Genomic DNA, 19107 nt, shown 5'->3' with positions numbered 1-19107 from the left:
AGCGTCATAGCTATTTAGAAAATTAATTCATGATGCCTATAGGACACCCAACGGCTACCTTTATTGAGTCTTGTATAGTGGGTTACATAAACTTTCGTTGTTGTTTTTTTAATAATCATAAATGTGCCCACAAATGTGTATATTATAAACAATGAATACACAAGAATGTATATGCATAGAGACACGTGTAGATAGATGTACATGCAAGTGCAAGCGTACACACAGGCACAACGTTTATAATACTGATTTAATTGTTACTGATGCAGCACAAGCGGCCACTTTAATCACAAATTCAATGTAGGTTTTCTTTGTTTTTATTGCTTAAAATTGAATATAAAAATCAACAATTTATACTGAGAAATCAGATAATGTAACAAAAGATGTACTACAGACAGATGCTAAAAAAATGTATTTTGAATCTTCTTCATAGTTTCCCAATGTTCACTGTATATAAAATGATTGTTGAACCTGAATACATAAACTTTTCACTTAAAGAGAGATGAAGAAGAACTTTGAAAATATATTTAATACTGTTTATAGTGTGATCAGGAACATAGCTCGGTAGTTACAGCAATGTTGTTCAAATCTGAAAAAGTAAACTAGCCAGTTTAATACCCATGTGACACAGCATGCTACCACCCAACCACCCCGAGTTGTGAACTCCATAGAGAAACGTTTCTCAACTGTTTACTTGTGATGACTACTAGACAAAAAAAGTATGTCCACATGCCCCCCTCCCCCCACTAGCTAATTTCATGAATACCAATATGAGATATGAGAAACTTTTAAAAAATGCTGCCTTCACACCCCCTTGTCAGCATGTCGCACCCCCACAAAGGGGGGGGGGGGCGCACCCCACAGGTTGAAAACCGCGACCATAGATGGTTGGCAAAGATAAAGCAGCATGGGACAGAATATGCATGGGCATCATCATCACAAAAGCTGGCCCCAAAACACAGGCTCCAATATCTCTGACCATATAAGGTCATAGAACTGCCTTTTCTTCAGTGTGATCTGAATGGAACTGGAACGAACAGGTGTCTAAAATCTTTCTCAACGATTTAACTAAACTACGCGAAGAAACTCAAGGATCAAATACATATCACACAGAAAACTTTCCCATAAAAATAGGAAAGCAAACTATAAAAAATTATTATTTTTAACCAGCAATTTATCCTGTTTTCTTTTGCATTTTTACTACTAGCTCTATTTGCTGCCATAAATTAAAGCAAAAGTTGCTGAAAGATTAGCAAAACACTATGCACTGTAATTTAAGGGTTTTTTTTAAAAAAAAAACCAAAAACTTGGATTGACCTATATTCTCACTTTGTGATTGAAAGCTCCGGTTTTTGAGTGCTGCCATAACAGTAAGCCTTCTCTTGAGACAAGGCAGGAGGTAAGGTCAACTCTTAACAAAATGCAAGAGAAATTTGTGAAGCGGAAAAAGCTTTGTGTGTGTGTGTGCATGTGTGTGAGAGAAAGAGATATTTAAAGCTGATGCATTTACAAGACACAGGTTTGTTCTTGTTCTAATTTGCTGGAATGTACCAGCACCAACCTCCTCCTAGACGTAAAATTTATAAGGTAAGCAAGTAAGGGAGATTATTTCTGTTTGAGGCTCTATGTTCAAAGATTCGACTCCATATAGTTTTCAGATGTAATAGGAAACAAAACCAAAAAACCCAATCCAAGTAATGATTCAAATACTGAAAAAGCAGGCAAGTACAGCATTGTAATACAAGGAATTTGAGACAATACTGAGATTTTGATCAATAGGGCAAAGGTCATTTTGCAAGTCAGAGACCACAATGCTGAATTCCACCACCAGGTCATATACAAACCTTGATATAGACAAAAAAACATGCAAGATAAAATATATTCTTTAACAAAGTAAAATCCAAGAAATGTTTCCCTTCATAAGCCAGCAATTTATCACAATGACAACCACAAATTATAATGTTTATTAAGAGTAAACCCAAAACGGTGTTTGTCTCTTAACCAATATAACTAAACTTATCAGTTTCCTCTGATTACTCTTTGCATATCAGTCTTCTATGTAAAATTGCAACACAATTTGGTCCCTATGCATTTGGAATAGCTTGACATTGAATAAAGTGAATATTAGTTGTTTCTGATACATCGAGAAAAGCAGCATATACAAAAGTAGATTATTCACACCAAAAAGAGTGAAATGCAGCTGTAATCTAAGAACTTTTTTTGGTCATAAACTGTTGAAAGCATCATATAACTTACACGCACCTAACTCTTGTCAGTTCGTAAAGCTATTTTCTTCCACATTTCAGACAAAAGTGAAAAGGATCTCTATCTTTAGCACTCACAATGCTCAGAGGATCATGGAGTATTGATATGCTGATAGGCAAATTAATACAAGGACACAAAAATAATTCCTTTTATTGTAATGCCTTGAAATATGGTACCAAGTTTATTAAGATGTAGAAATTCAACCTGCTTAATCATCTTGTGATTCAGTGACCACAAAAATAAAAATACTTCTTTGATATCCCTTTATAAGCATTATTATACCATGTCCTCAAATTATTGTCTGCAGGGTACAATGGGAAGGTAAACAATTTATGAGCTAATTAAAAGAAACTCAACCAAAATGTGTATTTTCTGACAAAATTTTTCAAGAGTATGGCTTGCAGGTGTCCTTGGACCTTCCATTCACAAGACTGCTTTCATTAAACAGATTCATGCAGTCTACAGACCAAGCTTCTTTCTGTTTGTGCAGTTCATAGTTAGAAATTTACAGCGTTCTTGCGTTTGTTTAACATCACAGCATGCTGACCTGTTTGTAAGTTGCATTTCACACTAAGTTTTAGATCTTGAACGTTTATTTACTTGATCCTAAATTTTAAAATGAGTTCTATAATAATTTTTTCCCCACAAGGTTGGCTTCATTGGAAAGATGGGGACCGATGTCAGTCACTAATTTTGGTGGCTACATGGTATTATGTGGCATATGTAAGTTGTTGTCACTGGTTACTTCACAAAAAGTTGTGTCCATGTGTAACATTACACCTGGAAACTATATCAAATAGGATGATCACACTTGATGCTGCATTAAACAAGCTTCTCATAGTCACACTTGGTGATTCAGATATTGTATCTTGTTCTCACTGAATTATTCAGAGGCAATTATTTAGCAACATTTCTATAACTCAACAAATGATGGAGGAAATGTAATAATGATTCCTATGGGATGAAGTTGCGCACATTCTTCCCACTCCTTATCTTACATTCCACTATTTTGGAAGACCACATAATCTTGTGTGGTTTGTATTTTAAGCTGTATTCTTTGTAACTTTCACCAGCTTCCAGGCACTACTGGCACATGTATCAAGGCACTTTAAAAAGATAATTTACCTGAAAATAAATGCAATCTTCTTTGGAATGTAATTTTTTACAAATAAGACGAGACTTGGTAATAGCATGATGTACATTTTCTAGTGGAGAAATGAGCAGAATGTATAAGCAAGCAGTAATAATACTACACCTGTCGCACTTTACATAAACATCTGTGTCTAATGCTCTGGTTACAAACAGAAACCCTGCTGAACCCAGCTTTCAAATTGCTAAACAATGGTGGCAGATTAAGCTGAATAATCTGTCACATGGAAAAAACCATCTTGTTTGCTGTTGTAATTCATCATAAAATGTAAAAAAATATTTTTGTTCAAACCACAGTATATGCAACGTAACAAAACAAAACATCACATAGCTTCAATGCCACTTTATGTCTGATATGAAGTATTCAAAAATATATTTGGCTTCTTCACTACTGCTACATCACTATCAAGTGGTTATGGCACAATGCTTCAGGAAGCTTAAAGAAAATATTCCACATTTGTAAACTTTGAGACAATTTTGATTTTGTTAATTTTTTTTTTTTGTCTGCTGAATCAGCGTTTTATAATTTCTCTGCTAATATCTCTCTCTCTATGCTTTTTGTGTTGTTTGCAGTCAGCCATTTCCATCTTCTCTTGACTCTGCTGTTTGAATTTCATCGGAGGTTTCATTCTGGACATCTGACTTTTCATATGCAGGTGTAGCATAGGTACAGAGATCGTGAGAGTCTGCTTCTACAAAAGTACATGTTCCTGAAAACAAAACATAGTTTTGCAATAAAAAGTCAAAAAACACAAAACAAAACCAAACCTGGCATAAACATCAAAAAACCAGGGGGAGTAGGGGAGATCACTGGAAAGTGGGTGGATTTCTAATTTCTGACCAGTGAAGGCAGTAACACCTAAGAAGTATTGATCTGTTTGAGCAATAGCGAGTGACTCACACTGATTGGAACTGAATAACATAGAAACCCATGCTAGAATTATAGGTTCAGGATATTGCATGATTTATGCCAACAACTGGTCCCCTAAATTTGTTTTTTTTTCATTTCTCGCTGTTGCATGGAATTAGCTCTTCTCACCTGATTCTGAAGGTTGAACTCCATGAGAAGTTTCATTTTCATCAGCTGAATTTTCAGGTATGCATGCATCATCAATAGATGGACGTCTGCAAAAATCAGCTTCCACAAAAGCACCTGAAAGGAAATGTAAAATCTGGTAGACTTTATGCAGCACTTTGACCAGAACAGATTTTTTGTTCACATTAACAACAAACTAAATTACCTTTTTGTTCTTTTGCTAACCTACTAGCTGCAGTAAATCCTGTACCTGGCAACTGGGGTCTCCAGAGGATGACAACCTATGCTCAATCATACACCACATCATGCACTAATTTTTTTCCCCAGCCACACTGCTGACAAATGCAGGAGTACTTTTTTTTGTGCACCCCAAATAACACAAATTTCAACATTTGCCAATTTTTTTTTACTGAAAAATTGACAAGGCATAGTTAGGATGTTCATACATAGATTAATAAACAGGAAAAAAATTAGTATGGAACTGCAGTAAAGATTAAAAGCCACAGAAACAAGTGCAAACATATTTTAAATATCTGGATTTGGTTCACCACTTTTTTTTAAAGGACTCTTGCTTTAGTAGTTGTCTTTAAAAAATTCCCAACTTAACTGAGACTCTCAAACTGCTTTTTGGAAAGTGATTAAAGTGCTTGTTCACAGGATCTCACTCGCACTAAAATGATCTTTTCTCTTTAATGATGAATCATAACTAAAGAACTGAAAATTTTCACTCTTCATCTTCCCGTTACAGTAAAAGAAAAAAAAAATTAACAAGTAAAAACATGCTAAAATTGGTGATCAGTTAAATATATGCATCCCAAAAAGTTACATGTGTGGTTAACATTGCATCATAAAAGACAAAAAACAATTCTGAAACACGCAATGTAATTTATACGTTATTTTGTGATTTTTTAAAAATACTGTTCTACCTTTGCCTCTGTGAGTAATAAAGGGGTCAGGGTTTGGCACAGGTCTAGGTGCTCGCAGAGATCTTGAGGTAGACATTTCTCGAAGACGAAGTCTTTCTTCCATTTTGTGTCGTTCCAGTTCTGCCAACTTTATCTTCTCTTCTGCCTCCTATTTTAAAAAAAACCCAATTAAGCACTATTAAAGATTTAAATCCAGATCATATGCTTCATTCATTAAGAATAAAGTCTCGCAAGCCTCAGAGCTTCGTACGCTGTTAATATGAAAAAAATTAAAAGAAGCACTGAAAAATAACAGAAAGGAGTGAAATACAATCTAAAGAGCTCTAAAGTTTTCAAATTGCACAGAAAGAAATGAAATACATGCCAAAGGGCTCTAGTTTCCATACTTGAGTAAAAAGGTAATAGAATGCAATATCATAGACCATGGAATAGGAGTTTTGTTTATTTCAGCCTTTTTCTTTTAGAGTGACTGTTGAAAAATTACTGCCATTATAAATGTTTTACAGGATATCAACAGTTTAGCCTCGTGTTTCAATCTTGCATCTGGTTCGTCACTCTATTTTTGAAAATCCATCATCATATACCCTTGGTAACGTATGATAAAACCAATCACAGGATACAGTTTGATTATTTTTTTAAGAGAATGTATTATTACTATAAATAATTCCAACAACTATTCTTTGGTGTTTTATTGTCCTGCAAAAATTAGAATCTGCTGAAAAATAAGACTTCTACACACCAAATATTTCTGGTCAGCTTGTAGCCTTTCTTCCTGCAGTCGCATTAGCTCTCGCTGAATTTCCTCTAGCAAGGCTGTCTGATGTGAACGTTCATCTTCAAGGCCAGCCTTTTCTAATCTTTCATGTTCAAGAAGTTGTTCCTGCTCCAGCTTCAACCTCTCCAGCTCCTCTCTCTTTTCTGTTTCTTCTAGAAGAAGCCTGAACAAGATTTTAAGATGTATATTTAAAGGCTACTTTTACACATTTTATTGTGACCATCTCTGCATGTTTCTAATACCTATGGACAATAATTTTAACTCATAATTGATTTTGAAAATGCACAAAAAGAAGACATTTTGTAATTGAAAAAATAAATAAAATTAAAAAATGAAGGTTTAAACAAATTATATGTTTTTTTTTAAACCATTGTATTTGTGTATATATTCAAACAATAAAAAATATCAAAAAAATAAAATATCAGAATGAGAGATGGAGATATAAAAATACATACTATAAGGAAAACATATCAAATGAAAGAAGTAAATCTGTCATACAGATTAAAAAAAATGTCATTACCTATAAAATCTGATGCTTAAAAAAGTTATTCTTCCTCTTCAGCTTTCTGGGTAACTTCGTCACCTTTAATTTTCTCTTGTACTCTACCTTAATTCATTCCCTTTAATCTTTTTTCAAAATTTTAAATAGTAAGGAATAAAAACCCAACCAGATTTATGAAAAACCCTAATTCTCAAGGACAAAAAACCAAGCTAACCGTCCTTGCAGTTGGCGGACAATTTCTTCATCTTGTTTAGCCTGGCGTTCCTCATCTAACAGTCGTTCCAGAGTAGCTTTTATTTCTTCAAGTTCCTTAAGTCGCCGTCGTTCTTCCTCTAGCTGTGCTTCTTCTTCGGCCAATTTTGCCTCCACCTCAAGTCTTTTCTAGACAAGAGAAGAAACAATATCTTACTAATCTACTTGCTTTCTGGAAATTTGTTTTTTTATGTTTGTGATTACACTAAGGCAGAAGGATGTTCACATTCATGCGTGCAATATCTTCCCTAGTTCACATTAATGGAAGGACACTCTCCCTTCCACACATTGTTTGCTACCTACTACAACATAACTTACCAAACAAGAATGCGTGATAAAAGGAACATTTATACAATCAAAAGTAAATCAAAAGAAAATAACTTCATACTTATGTCAAGAAATAAAAAGTGCACCTGTCTTTCTGCTTCCAACTCTTGTTCTCTTTTTTCCAAGAGAAACTTTTCCTTCAGTCTTTCCTGTAAGTTAAAATCATTATATACAGTAAAATGTAAATCTGAGATATAAGTTACTTTGCCAAAAGCTTAAGAAATGTTTGGCTCACTGAACATCTTGGTGAGCAATATGCTTCCATAGACCTGACACAAAAATACCCAATACAACCTAATGAAATCAATTTTTTTTATTGTTATGTGAATACATTAAAGAAAGTAATTTTGGTTAGAAAGCACACTCTTACAACATTGTAAGAATCAGATACAAATTTCAAATTAAAGATTTTAAAGAAATGTGAAAGTTGCTATGAATGATAACAATATGGACAACTGTTCAGTCTGATGTACTGCTGTTTGGTCACAATCTTGTTTTGTTTTCAGTTAGCTCTATGAAGACTATGAATGTTTGTGTTTTTTCCTGCTGCATATGTTTACACATCACTAAAGTGAGAAAGAGACCAATGCCAATAAATTCCTAAGAACAACAGTTTTCAACAGGACCAAAGTGGGGTTTTTTCCCTACTTGAGTATTTACGCCACTTTTGAAAAATTGTTGACCTTTCTGTGAGAACCAGTGAGTAGTTAGGATTAGTCTTTCTTAGCATTTGCCAGCTAATAAACTCTCTCACCAATAAAACAGGTAATTAGAGAGTAACAAATAAATAAACACATGGCTTCCTGTTAATTGTTTACAGAAGCAGGAAGTTTCTGCTTATTAGGTTCACACAAGTACCATGCTCTATCACACATATTCTTTCCTTTCCTCTTAAGGCTGTTTCAAAATCCACTACCTCATGTTCCTTTAAAAGCATTTTTTCTCTATTTTCAAGAGCTTCCATCATCTTGGACTTGCCAAATTCTTCTTCTGCTATTTTGTCTCGCCGAGCCTTTCTCAATTTTTCTCTCTCCCTCAGCTCATATTTCTGGAAGGAACACTCTTGTCCACCAAAGTCAGCTGCTTTTTGTATTGCTGTGTTAATAGCAAAAAATACATAATTTTAATATCATGCAACCAGGCAGAATATAAATGTACTGAATGATATATCTTATGAAGCGCAGTGCCGAATGCTGACAATTTCTTGAAAAGAATTAATAAAGATGTTTTGTATTGCATTTTCATAGAAATATGCTTGTGGTTGACATATCTTGCAAGAAGTCCACAAATATGCAAAAAAGAAGAGCTATAGTTCTTGTTCAAAACATTTCCCAAATGAATAATATTACCAGAAGTCTGTGTGGTGTGATTTCATTTGAGATGTAGATTGGTTTGTCTGTATTTAGATGAAGATTTTAAAAAGTTATAATTTGTTTTATAGATTATTATTATTATGCCTTTTATTAATTTTGTTGAGGAGAAAAATTATGAGTTCGCTGCTTGATATCTACAAATCTTAGAAATCAATTTCTAATAAGAGATGTCTGCAAAATCTTAAGCTGAAAATAACCACATACTGAAGGAAACAAATGTACACCTGTAATCCATTCATTCCTGCTGCGAAGATCTGTAGCTGAAAGCTCAAAACTTTTCCCTGATGTGTGCAATTTAAAGCGGAATGGTTTTGCACTCCCCCGTTGAGGAAGGCTCTGAAAATACAAGTTACACACATGAAAATTTCTTCTCTGGAAAAAAATCTAACCAACAAGCTAAGAATCCCCAAAATGTCTTTTTCTTAAAACAGCCATATTACTTCAAATAAAGAAAGGATTAATGAAATCTTTTTTCTAAATGTGCTCAATAACTGTTCAAGAAGCACGCCATATACACTTTCTTTTAAAGTGCTTATTTGTTATTTTCTTTCTTAATCTAGTCAATCCCACCAGTTATCCATCTGAATCAAAGTAACTCTTCTCTTTCCCCAAAATACACTTATAGCTGAGGGAGACCTTTTTGTACACACCTCTGTTTTTAATGCAGAACATACTTCTATTGCTCCTTTCAAGTCTCGTTCACTGTCGGTCGTGAAGTACTCAAGCTGTTTAGTTGTCAGCCGGAACCACCGCTTTTTCCAGTTGGTGACATGATTACCAAATTTTTCAAGGTAACCCTACATACAATAACAGGAAAAAACACATCTCTCTATATGATATGCTAAACCACAACAATAATATTAAGTTTAATTTAACACTCTTATCCCAGTAACAACCCTCTATTTTCAATCTCAACATATTTTTAAATTAACCCCCATTATTAACTTAGTCGGCTAGAATCCCTCTCTAATACAAAATAATTAAGCCATTACTGTAACTGATGGTGATTAGAGAGTGGGGGATTTGTGTATTTAACTTTGCTAGCCCAGGATGCCAATATTCTTTGGTATATCACGGAGTTGTATCAGACCTACAATAATTAGTAACTTTCAGAAAAAAAGATTTTTGTTTCTCATTAGTATGAAGAAAAAATAACTGAACTTAGCAAGCAAACTAACACAGCTGATTCAAACAACTGATACCTTTTTGATCACACCGCCAAGGATTTCCTCCTCTGCACATTTGACACCAAGGCGAAACATCTCAACTGGCATTTCAGCAGCCACAGAGGAAACAATGAACAAAAACTGGACAAAATCAACATTAAACTTGTCGCCTGTGTCATCAGGACAAGGATCAAAGACTGGTATGTCAATAGGATCATAACCAACAAACTGGCGTATCAACGACCCAGTTCTGTAAGCTTCCTCTTTGTCAACACGTATTGGTAATTTAGTCACATTCTTTACGCTCTCTTCACAACATGTTTTTGCCAAAAAATTGAAGATTTTCCACAGTTTCTTCACATCATCAATATTGACAGAAGAACTGATGTTGGCTGCATCATTGTTTTTTAAGTAGTATCCCTCACAGAGCATCCAGCTGATTCCTTCAATCTCTGAAGCAACTTTCGGTGTGCATGCATATTCAGCACCACCTGCTTCAAGCAGCCTGGGTTGAATAATGGTAAAATAGTCTGAAAAACTCAGTGAATCCTGACTTATGTCTTCAACTTGTAGTATTTCTTCAGCTGATTCTTTGCCTAAGGCACGCCCAATGCTGTTTGTGAGTACCTGTGAATGAAAGATTGTTATGCTGTATTTACAAATTTGCTAATTTTTCTAGTATGCAGGACTTTATTTCCTCCTGGAAACAAATAGCTTCAAATCAAACGTAATGTCAGATAAAAGCTAAAACGAAAATAAACAACAAAAATGTTTTTCCTGCACCTTGCAAAATTTCACTATCAGGGAACTTTTATCATCTTAAAATTTTTGCATGAACATCAAATAATAATACTAATAATCAATCAAATGGAAATTTTTTTCATAGCAATGCAGGCACTATTTGAAAAATAACATAAAGATAATTACTTGGGAAAGATAATTATGCATGGGAAATTATTTAATGCACATGAAGAAATTCCCCTTAAACTGTTTTGTTGTTAACTATTATCCTGCCCACCAGATCTGTGCTGTTCCCAGTAAAAACATTTTTCAAATCAATAAGCACAAATGATATATTTAACACTTTAATATGTTTCAAATGTCCCTCACAATCACTACTCCTTTCCTGTAAATGTTTTTAAAAAAAATTAAAAATAAAAGGATGGGGTGGGGTACGGTTCTCTATAGTTTTCCTTTATTGGCACCTGCTCATGTTTTTTTACATGATCAACTTAAGCATTCTTGTTTTCTGTAAAAATACACCTCAAGTTTTCCTTATTTCCAAGTCTAAGATGCCTGCATAATTAGCTCACTCAAGCTTAGCAAAGAAACAAAATTTTAGCAGCAATTCAGGAGCTAGAAGTCAATAATTAATTTTAGTGTAGTTAAGTCCATGTAACTCATCGAGGAGCATAGGGGGTGCAACACCTTGCCAGCAGAACCGGTTTTGGGCAGCCCCCTTCAGTTGGGACCATGAAGTTCAGATGTCCTTTGCCTAGTTTTCTACTGTTATAATCAATTTTGGTCAGACAACAAAAAATTCTTAGAATTTTTAAAATCCATGCAAAAAGTCTTATTTACTGTCTTCAGTTCTAACATCTAAACAACTCTAATCTCTTAGGTGAGAGAGATGAATAGTGGCTGTGGCACTTGGCCCAACTCAAAGATCTTATCAACATCTAAGGCCAAAAGCTAAAATAAATGCACATTCTTGTTTTGAGTATCAACTAAATTTTAAGTAGCTTAAATTATGAACTGCAAACTTATTTTTATTCCATCATCTCTTCTGAGAACTTTAAGTGCCATGGAGCCTTAAACTGTGTTACATCAGTATCACCAAGTCCTTTTCTACTGGAATTGTATGGTATCAACAAAGATTATCTTTGTCTTGTTCTCTTTGGCCAACATACCTCTCTATGTAAAGTTCATGGGAGGGGGGTGTGTTTTATGCTGAGCCAGCAACTAAAGCTTTATCAACGAAAGGCAGCCAGCCCTGGAAACAGATGCCAAATGCAGAGAACAAACAGCGTACCTGAGATGTGAGCGAAACCCAAGACAGACAATCTTATCACTGTATTGGTGACAGGCGCTAAACATTGCACCACTGGACTGCCTGTTAAGTCCGTGGACTTCATTTCTGCTTCTAAAACCTTTCATTGGAGGGTGAGGAGTGTGATTCCCACGCTAACCCTCTCTTAATGAGCCATCAAATATCACATGTCTTACATAATATTCTTCAATATTTTATTAAATTTTTTTTTTAAATCCTTCCTCTGAAAAATCAAAAGCAGTTCAGTAGCTGCCCTGCAGGGGTGGTATTTGACTAGATCAAGTATGTGATATAAACACTTTACCAAATATCTTTTTATCCTGAGAAGGCTAAATCTAAAAAAATGATATCATGCCTGAACCTAATAGAGATGTAGCAGAAACTGCACAGGTGACAAGATATCTGAATTGTAACTCTATCACGTTACCGTCAGGATCAAAGGGCTAGAAATGCTTTGCCAGTTCGGATTGCCAATATAAAGTTTTATTAACCATTCCTTTTGCTAGTTTTAAATTGACAAGAAGTATCTGGAAACAAATCAAGATTTTTACTAAGGAAACTCCATATATTTTCTTAACTTTTAACTAACAAAGCAAACCAACAATATGAGGAACATAAAGTCTTCTATTAACCCCAATGAAAAAGCTGCAGGATTTTCATCTTCACTTTGTGTTTTTTGTATTTGTTAAGTGCAGTGAACTTGGTTTTGGCCAGTGTGCCATGCTATACAAGCTCACTGATTATTATTATTTGCTTTATGCAATGCTAGTTTCATACTGTGTCTTTGCATTTACATTTCTCTCAAATGTGAACAACACACATATGATCTGTAAGTGCTTTGATAGTATATATTGATATGTTTTTATTTGTGTAAAGTATGTTATATAGTGGACAAATGTGCTATATAAATCTGCTTATTAGTATTATTACTTCACTTTTCACAATCAAAGAAACACAGTGAGGTGTATTAGTTCAAACAGCTGACCTAGACTGATGTGTTTTCTTTATCTTCAGGGTGGACTTTATCATATACGAAGAAGCAGAATATAACAAAGTGTTAAGAACTTGACTATTAAATGCATTGGACAAGCCACATAAATACTTGGTTGAGTGATCGTAAATAAAAGGCATTCTACACCAGCTGATATGATTGTTAAGGGGCTATAACAACAAATCAAAAACAAAACTACTGGTATCAACAGAACACAAACAAGTTTAAGTTCTGAAAGGAAGAGAAAAGATGGGGGTTAAAGAAAAGCTGGAAGTTCTTTACAGACAATTCTGTGGGTTCATTTGTAAACAGAATCTAAAATAATGTCACAGATGCAATTTACAGCAAGAAAAAGAAAGACTTTATATGACAGGCGTATTTGTTAGAATATATGTGAGACAGCACTCATATAATAGTGTGGCTAACATGGTACAGCATGCCTCTAGCCCTTTCAACAGTTGGAGATTCATCTCAATAATAAAAGTAAATGTGTATTTTATATAATGCATTATCACACTCATGAAGGAGCATACTCTTTGAACAAGAACAAGACAAATATGAAGGACGAAAGGATAAACAACCATGCAGACCAGTAATAAAAGACAAATGTAGGAGATACAAAGAGGAATCAGGGAACAGTGAAGATGAAGAGTTTCATGAATGTGCAGGGTGTACTAGTCAACAGACGAAAAAAAAGGAAAGAAAGAGTATTGAGTATGTTTGGATTATTGTTAGAAGTAATGCTCATGGAACAAATAGGTTTTTAGTGCATGTTTAAATAATTTGATTATGGGTAGTTGATGGACATGGAAGGGAAGAGGGTTCCACCGTTTTGTTGCACACTAACTAAATTTCTGTGACCATATGTGGTTATTCTGGTGAGAGGAATATTTAACAGTCATCAGACAAAGAGTGGAGGTGTCTTAAACTGAGTACGAAAATGGATGGGCAGCCAGTGCAGAAAGCAAAGTTGCCAGCAAGTTGTGAGAATTTCATTCCCAGTTGTATTAACTGACACTGACTTGAAACACCCAAAGTTTTATCATCATAAAGTTTGATAAGGTTTTCTCACCACTCACAGTTCTTAGCAACCATGAGGAGGAAGGAAAGGCAGCTCTGTGAACCTCCTTTCTGAATTAGTTCTCTCTTATCGCAGTGCTTCATATTGTTAGAACAGGCTGCTCAATAATCATGGTTATAAAGATGATAAGAAGAATATGGTGGTTTGTTGTTGGGGTTCTTTGTCTTGTCAGCAATGTTGCAGTGAGAAAGAGCTACAAAGAAAGTAGAAATGAAAATCAGCCCAAGCACTGGCTAAAGTAATATGAATGTCTGTCATATACACGAACAAATAATTAATCTCAGCAAACAAATGAACAAAAAAATGTTATTATTAACGCAAGAATTGAGCACAACTCACACAATTTTAAAGATGAAATATTACAGTTCAAATCGTACATGTCAATAAAAGTTTGCATAAACAATTGTATTAACAGAAAACAACATCAAGAAAACATCTGCCTTCTTAGTTCTTGACATAGCTTTACGTTGGTTGAGAAGGTAAAAATATTTGGCCATATAAGGTGTGGTGTATCATTAAGCAAAGCTGGGAGGGTAAAGTCAGATTGACAAGTTGAATATTTCAATGGCAGGAGAATCTACAGCTTAAATCTTCATGTATGAGAGCATTGGAAGATGTGCGTTTCATCATCTTCATATTCAAATCTGGCACTAAGGCTGTTTTGTATCTCTTCTTGTGAGTTTTATGATAAGAGATTTCTGTTTGATATCAAATTAGATCATTTCCTAAAGCCTTCTTATTGACAGTATATATTAGGTCCCATGTATAATTCTGACTTAAAATTCGTGTAAACATTCAACCTAAGGCTTTCTGCAGCATGACAATGTCAGTTTTGTTAATTACAGTCAGCAAGAAGTTGCTTAAACATAGAGAAATCTGCCAGAATTTTGCACACTTTGATTCTCCCAGATACAGCCAAAACCATGTACAGAACCAACACACTTCAGACAGCCAGCATGCTTTCGCTTCCTCATGAAGCTCAACTAGAATATTATAAGCTTTGCATGGAAGTCTGTTGGGGTCAAACACCTTATCACTATCATATGCATTACGTTTTAGAATGCACACTGAGGGTAAATCTGCCTATGTCACCATATCATTTGGGGTTTGGGAACTGACATTAGGTAATTTTTTCAGTGCAAAAGTATATACCATTTCTACTAGGAGATAAATTTTTTAAGCCTCGTATTTCTGAACCATGAGAAGTGGCTTTATCTGGCTTTCAAAAAGCTTGGGTACAAGATATAATAATAATATGTTGATTTGTATAGAGCTTTTCCCCACCACTGAAGGCAGGTTCAAAGTGCTAAGCATGATTGCCCACAGTTCATGCAGTCCTGCTGGCGAGTGATGACCTAGATGCACTGTAGATGCATTATTGTGACCTTTGTCTATTCCTGTATATGGTGCGTAGTCCTGGATTTTTCAAAAAGTTTTTGAAATTTTGTACAATGCCTACTTTTTCTCTTTTTGTCAGGTCTCTGAAGGCTGATGAAAATGATAATCTAGTAATGAAGAATAAACCTAGTTACTTACTGGAGTTGACTACTTTTACTGTGTTGTATTTGTATGTCCATTTTTCTCTGATTGTTAAGCACCCACCCCTTCTAAACACAATTATATTAGACTTTTCAAGGTTAACTGTAAAGTCTAGTGCTTTTGCACTTTTAAAGAGTATATTTAAATGATTTTGGTGATTAATAGCAGTGTCAGACATAAACAGCAAATAATATGATAAAAATTTCTAAGAGATCTGGATGAAGCTGAAAGCCATACTTGCTGTTTTCAGCTGTCTCATGTTGGCTAATATCCAAGAAAAAGAGTCTTCTTGAAATTTCTTAGCTTTAAAATAAACCACTGATTTTTGAAAGATTTCATAAAATTCTCAAGATAAATTATGGTTGAAATGTGTACATTTATTCTCTTTCTTCATCACCCAGGGTGAAAATGATGTTCCTCATTATGTTCCTCAAACTCATCAATGTTACCAACCCTATATGATAACTATACATTTTATGTGCTTTTCATAAAGATAAAGTAAAATTTTCTCTGTGTGTGTGCAAGAGAGACAGCGTGAATGAGTGAAACAGAAAGGAACAGGAAGACTTAGTGAGAAGTTTATGTAATTAGTTTTGTTCTTAGTCACTAACCTTGTGTGTGTGCCATAGCTTTCCTTAGGGATGTTTATGCAAGAGGCATTGCTATCTCAATGTAAACATCTCCAGAGAGCCTCAAATAAACTTTTTAAAATCAACTGATTATTAAAAATACATAAGTGTTGATTGAAAATACTATCTTTCCATGCTGTCCATATTTTCCTTCTTTTAAATGCACACATGATTTTGCGAATCCTACCTTAAGTTCCAAAGAAAATAGTTATAGTAATCAAATCATGAATACATATTATTGGAAGATGTGTAAATCAAAAGATTTATTTGCCTAGATAGCTTAAAGAGACCTTAGGATTAAGAAAGGAAGTCCTTGTTTCTGATATCTTATTTATTGCAATGACCTCCTCTCCATGAAAGGAAAAGACAAGGGAAATGTATGTCCAACAGCATCCCTGGCATTTAGTTTGTTGCTGGAACACATTTACATCTTTCTGTGCTTTTATCACAGTTGGGGTAAGGAAAGAAAGAAAAAAAGTGAGCAAAAAAAAATTTTTTTTTATTAATCCTCTCTTTCTTCATTTTGTGATGCTATACTGCATTTCTCTTTGTAAGGTCTTCCTGGAGACTTTGACTGTACACAGGATGGAAATTTCTTAGAGAAATACATTTAGATGAATAGAGTTACTTTACCAGATGTTAACAATCAGATAGGAATGCATTAAAAACAAATGGAATTCATCACAAGCCTACCTTAATTGAATGGGATTAATTTTATCGGAGTTGACCTTTGTGTTCAAAACAGCTAGGATTTTTCTCGTCTGGCAAAGCAACAAAATAACCCAACAGCTCTAGAAAGCACCGTGTCAAGGAAAACCAGAAAAGATGGGTGCATAGCTTAATCCAGAATATGCATCATAAGTTATTTGTTTCCACACATGAGATGGAAGTTTCTTTCATCTTGATGGTGTAGATATTTTGGTATGGCAATTGTTGTCCAAGATTGTCGGGCCAAGCATCTCTTTGTGTAAAAATCAATGAATACCATCGCAGAACTGGATGAACTTCCTTCTGTGTCACTTGAGTTGACTGGTTGTATGAGAAGTACACATTATACAGATCCTTGAAAATAAAACAAAACTGGTGTCCTACTCCCAGTATTTTCAAAGGTACAATGTAACCAAGACAAATCTCTAAACATCCATCCTGTAAGCTATGGCCTTCTGTAGATTGAAAGCTATAAATCAAGATCGAATGCACCAGCCTGTTAATAGTACCCAATCATTACTTGACACATTTTTTTATTCAAATGGGTCCAGTATGTCACACATTACAGCCAGTCTGCTTTCTTCTACTAAAGAGTATGCAAACATGGCAGCCTTCATAAACGTGTTTCAGACTAGATTGTAAGTAAATGATTCCTGTACTATCTAAAATTTTGAAAGATCAGTATTCATCATTTTTGCCCAACTTAAAAACTTGCGTTTCCCTTTAATCTTCCAGGCACAAAGAGCAAATTCTTAAATCTGGCCTTTTTATGATAGCTCAGATAACGAAGGCTGAGGTAGTTTCAACTGTCTCAGTGCATGTTGTGATAAGATTAAATTCAGACAGTTGTAACTAAACCTACTTCCTGTTAATGTGGCAGTTAAAAGTATAGGGATCTGATGCATGCTTTTGCTCAAGTTCATGATTTTAATATTAAAGTCCTTTTCAAAAACAATTTTTAAAGCTTCTTTTTCTCTCCTTATCTTTCAAAGCAATATGTTACAGCAAAATAAATCAATCAGAGTAACTGATCGAGCAGGTATCTCAACCTCCCTTTCTCCCCCCCCCCTGCATTGTGCACTGAACTTGCTCTACAATTATTCTTATTATGCATAGGCTATAATTTATGTTTTGTTGCAGCCCTATGCTCCTCGAGTAACAAGGAATAAACTACAATTTACGTTCCTTAGTAACACTTGGCTGTCAACCCTGATATGTGAGAATGATGAAAATTATGTTACTAGTTTTGACAACTATAACAGTGTCTCTTTCATCAGGATTTGTTGATATAATCTTATTATATGTGATTAAGCTCTTTAACGTGCCTTTGTCTGCATCCTATTATAGGCACGAATACAAATGATGGCTCTCGTAGGATGAAATCGGGCATAAAACTTAGTAGAGATGTACTTATCCTCTCAAGTTCTTAACTGCAATGCCGTCAGAAAGCAGCTGTTTTTATGTCCTCTCCATTACGCTTACGCCACAATGTCACATACCTGTTCCCATAATTCTACTTAGGACTCACATATATTCGGACATAGAAATGTTTACTTCATCTAAGGGGTTAATGTGCAAATCAACACAAAGTGAAGGGTCTCAAGGCATTCCACAACTATAATACACTGCTGTAAACAAAGTGGGGGAAATACCTTTAGACGTGATCTAGCCACTTCTCCGGTTTCTCCTTTTGCTAGTGCCGTAAAAGCATGCCAGATGCTCTTTCTGATGTCTTCCAAAGACATTGCTGTGTATTAACTTTTGCTTTAACGCAACCGTAATTCACGGCGTAGAAAAACACGATTCTGAGGCTCAGTGGACAACATGCAGACACTTGACAAACTGCGTCAGCAGCGACTAGCACGGTCTACGCTTCCGTGAACTTGAAATCCTGTAGCCCACCTGAGTCATCGTCTTAATGCAGTATGTGGAGCACAGAGCGCGGCACACAGCTTGTTGCCACCGAAATCAAACTTCCGCGTTCAGCTGTCAGGGGACATCACTACAAGTCACTGGTCAATTCGACCACTTACCGACTGGACCACGCGTGGGTCGACTCTACCACTGCGTACAGTTACTGCCCAGGGGAACGACACATTCGTTGCTCGTTGAATGTAAACAAAAAATAACTTTAGTTTTTTGGGGTCGCTTGATATACGTAGATCAGTCGTTATTGTCAATTGAAAAATGGACGCTGTTCCGCGAATGTTCGTATAAGTAATGTGACGCATGGATACTCGATCATATATGAGAGAGAGAGAGAGAAAAAAAATCCTTCTTTAGTTTACGCAGTAGCAAAGCAGGGTGCATGGTATAGCTCGTGGCCACAGATCGGGCCTGT

At 35.2% G+C, this 19107-nt stretch overlaps 1 protein-coding gene across 1 annotated transcript; it reads right to left on the bottom strand.

The window, feature by feature from the left end:
- Positions 1 to 296: 296 nt before the first annotated feature.
- LOC112563326 (switch-associated protein 70-like) lies at positions 297 to 18955 on the bottom strand. The gene is made up of 11 exons (XM_025237225.1): positions 18419 to 18955; positions 9805 to 10395; positions 9253 to 9399; positions 8827 to 8938; positions 8146 to 8324; positions 7316 to 7378; positions 6865 to 7031; positions 6113 to 6311; positions 5374 to 5521; positions 4451 to 4564; positions 297 to 4121 (listed from the first exon to the last, which is right to left on the bottom strand). The coding sequence occupies exons 1-11, from the start codon at positions 18509 to 18511 to the stop codon at positions 3985 to 3987; spliced, it is 1950 nt and encodes a 649-aa protein (XP_025093010.1). The 5' UTR covers positions 18512 to 18955; the 3' UTR covers positions 297 to 3984.
- Between the last annotated feature and the right edge of the window lie 152 nt (positions 18956 to 19107).

This window comes from Pomacea canaliculata, linkage group LG4 (genome assembly GCF_003073045.1).
Source record: "Pomacea canaliculata isolate SZHN2017 linkage group LG4, ASM307304v1, whole genome shotgun sequence".
Classification (NCBI taxonomy): Eukaryota; Metazoa; Mollusca; class Gastropoda; order Architaenioglossa; family Ampullariidae; genus Pomacea; species Pomacea canaliculata.
Note: the sequence above shows the minus strand (reverse complement) of the source record. Positions and strands in the feature narration are given on the sequence as shown.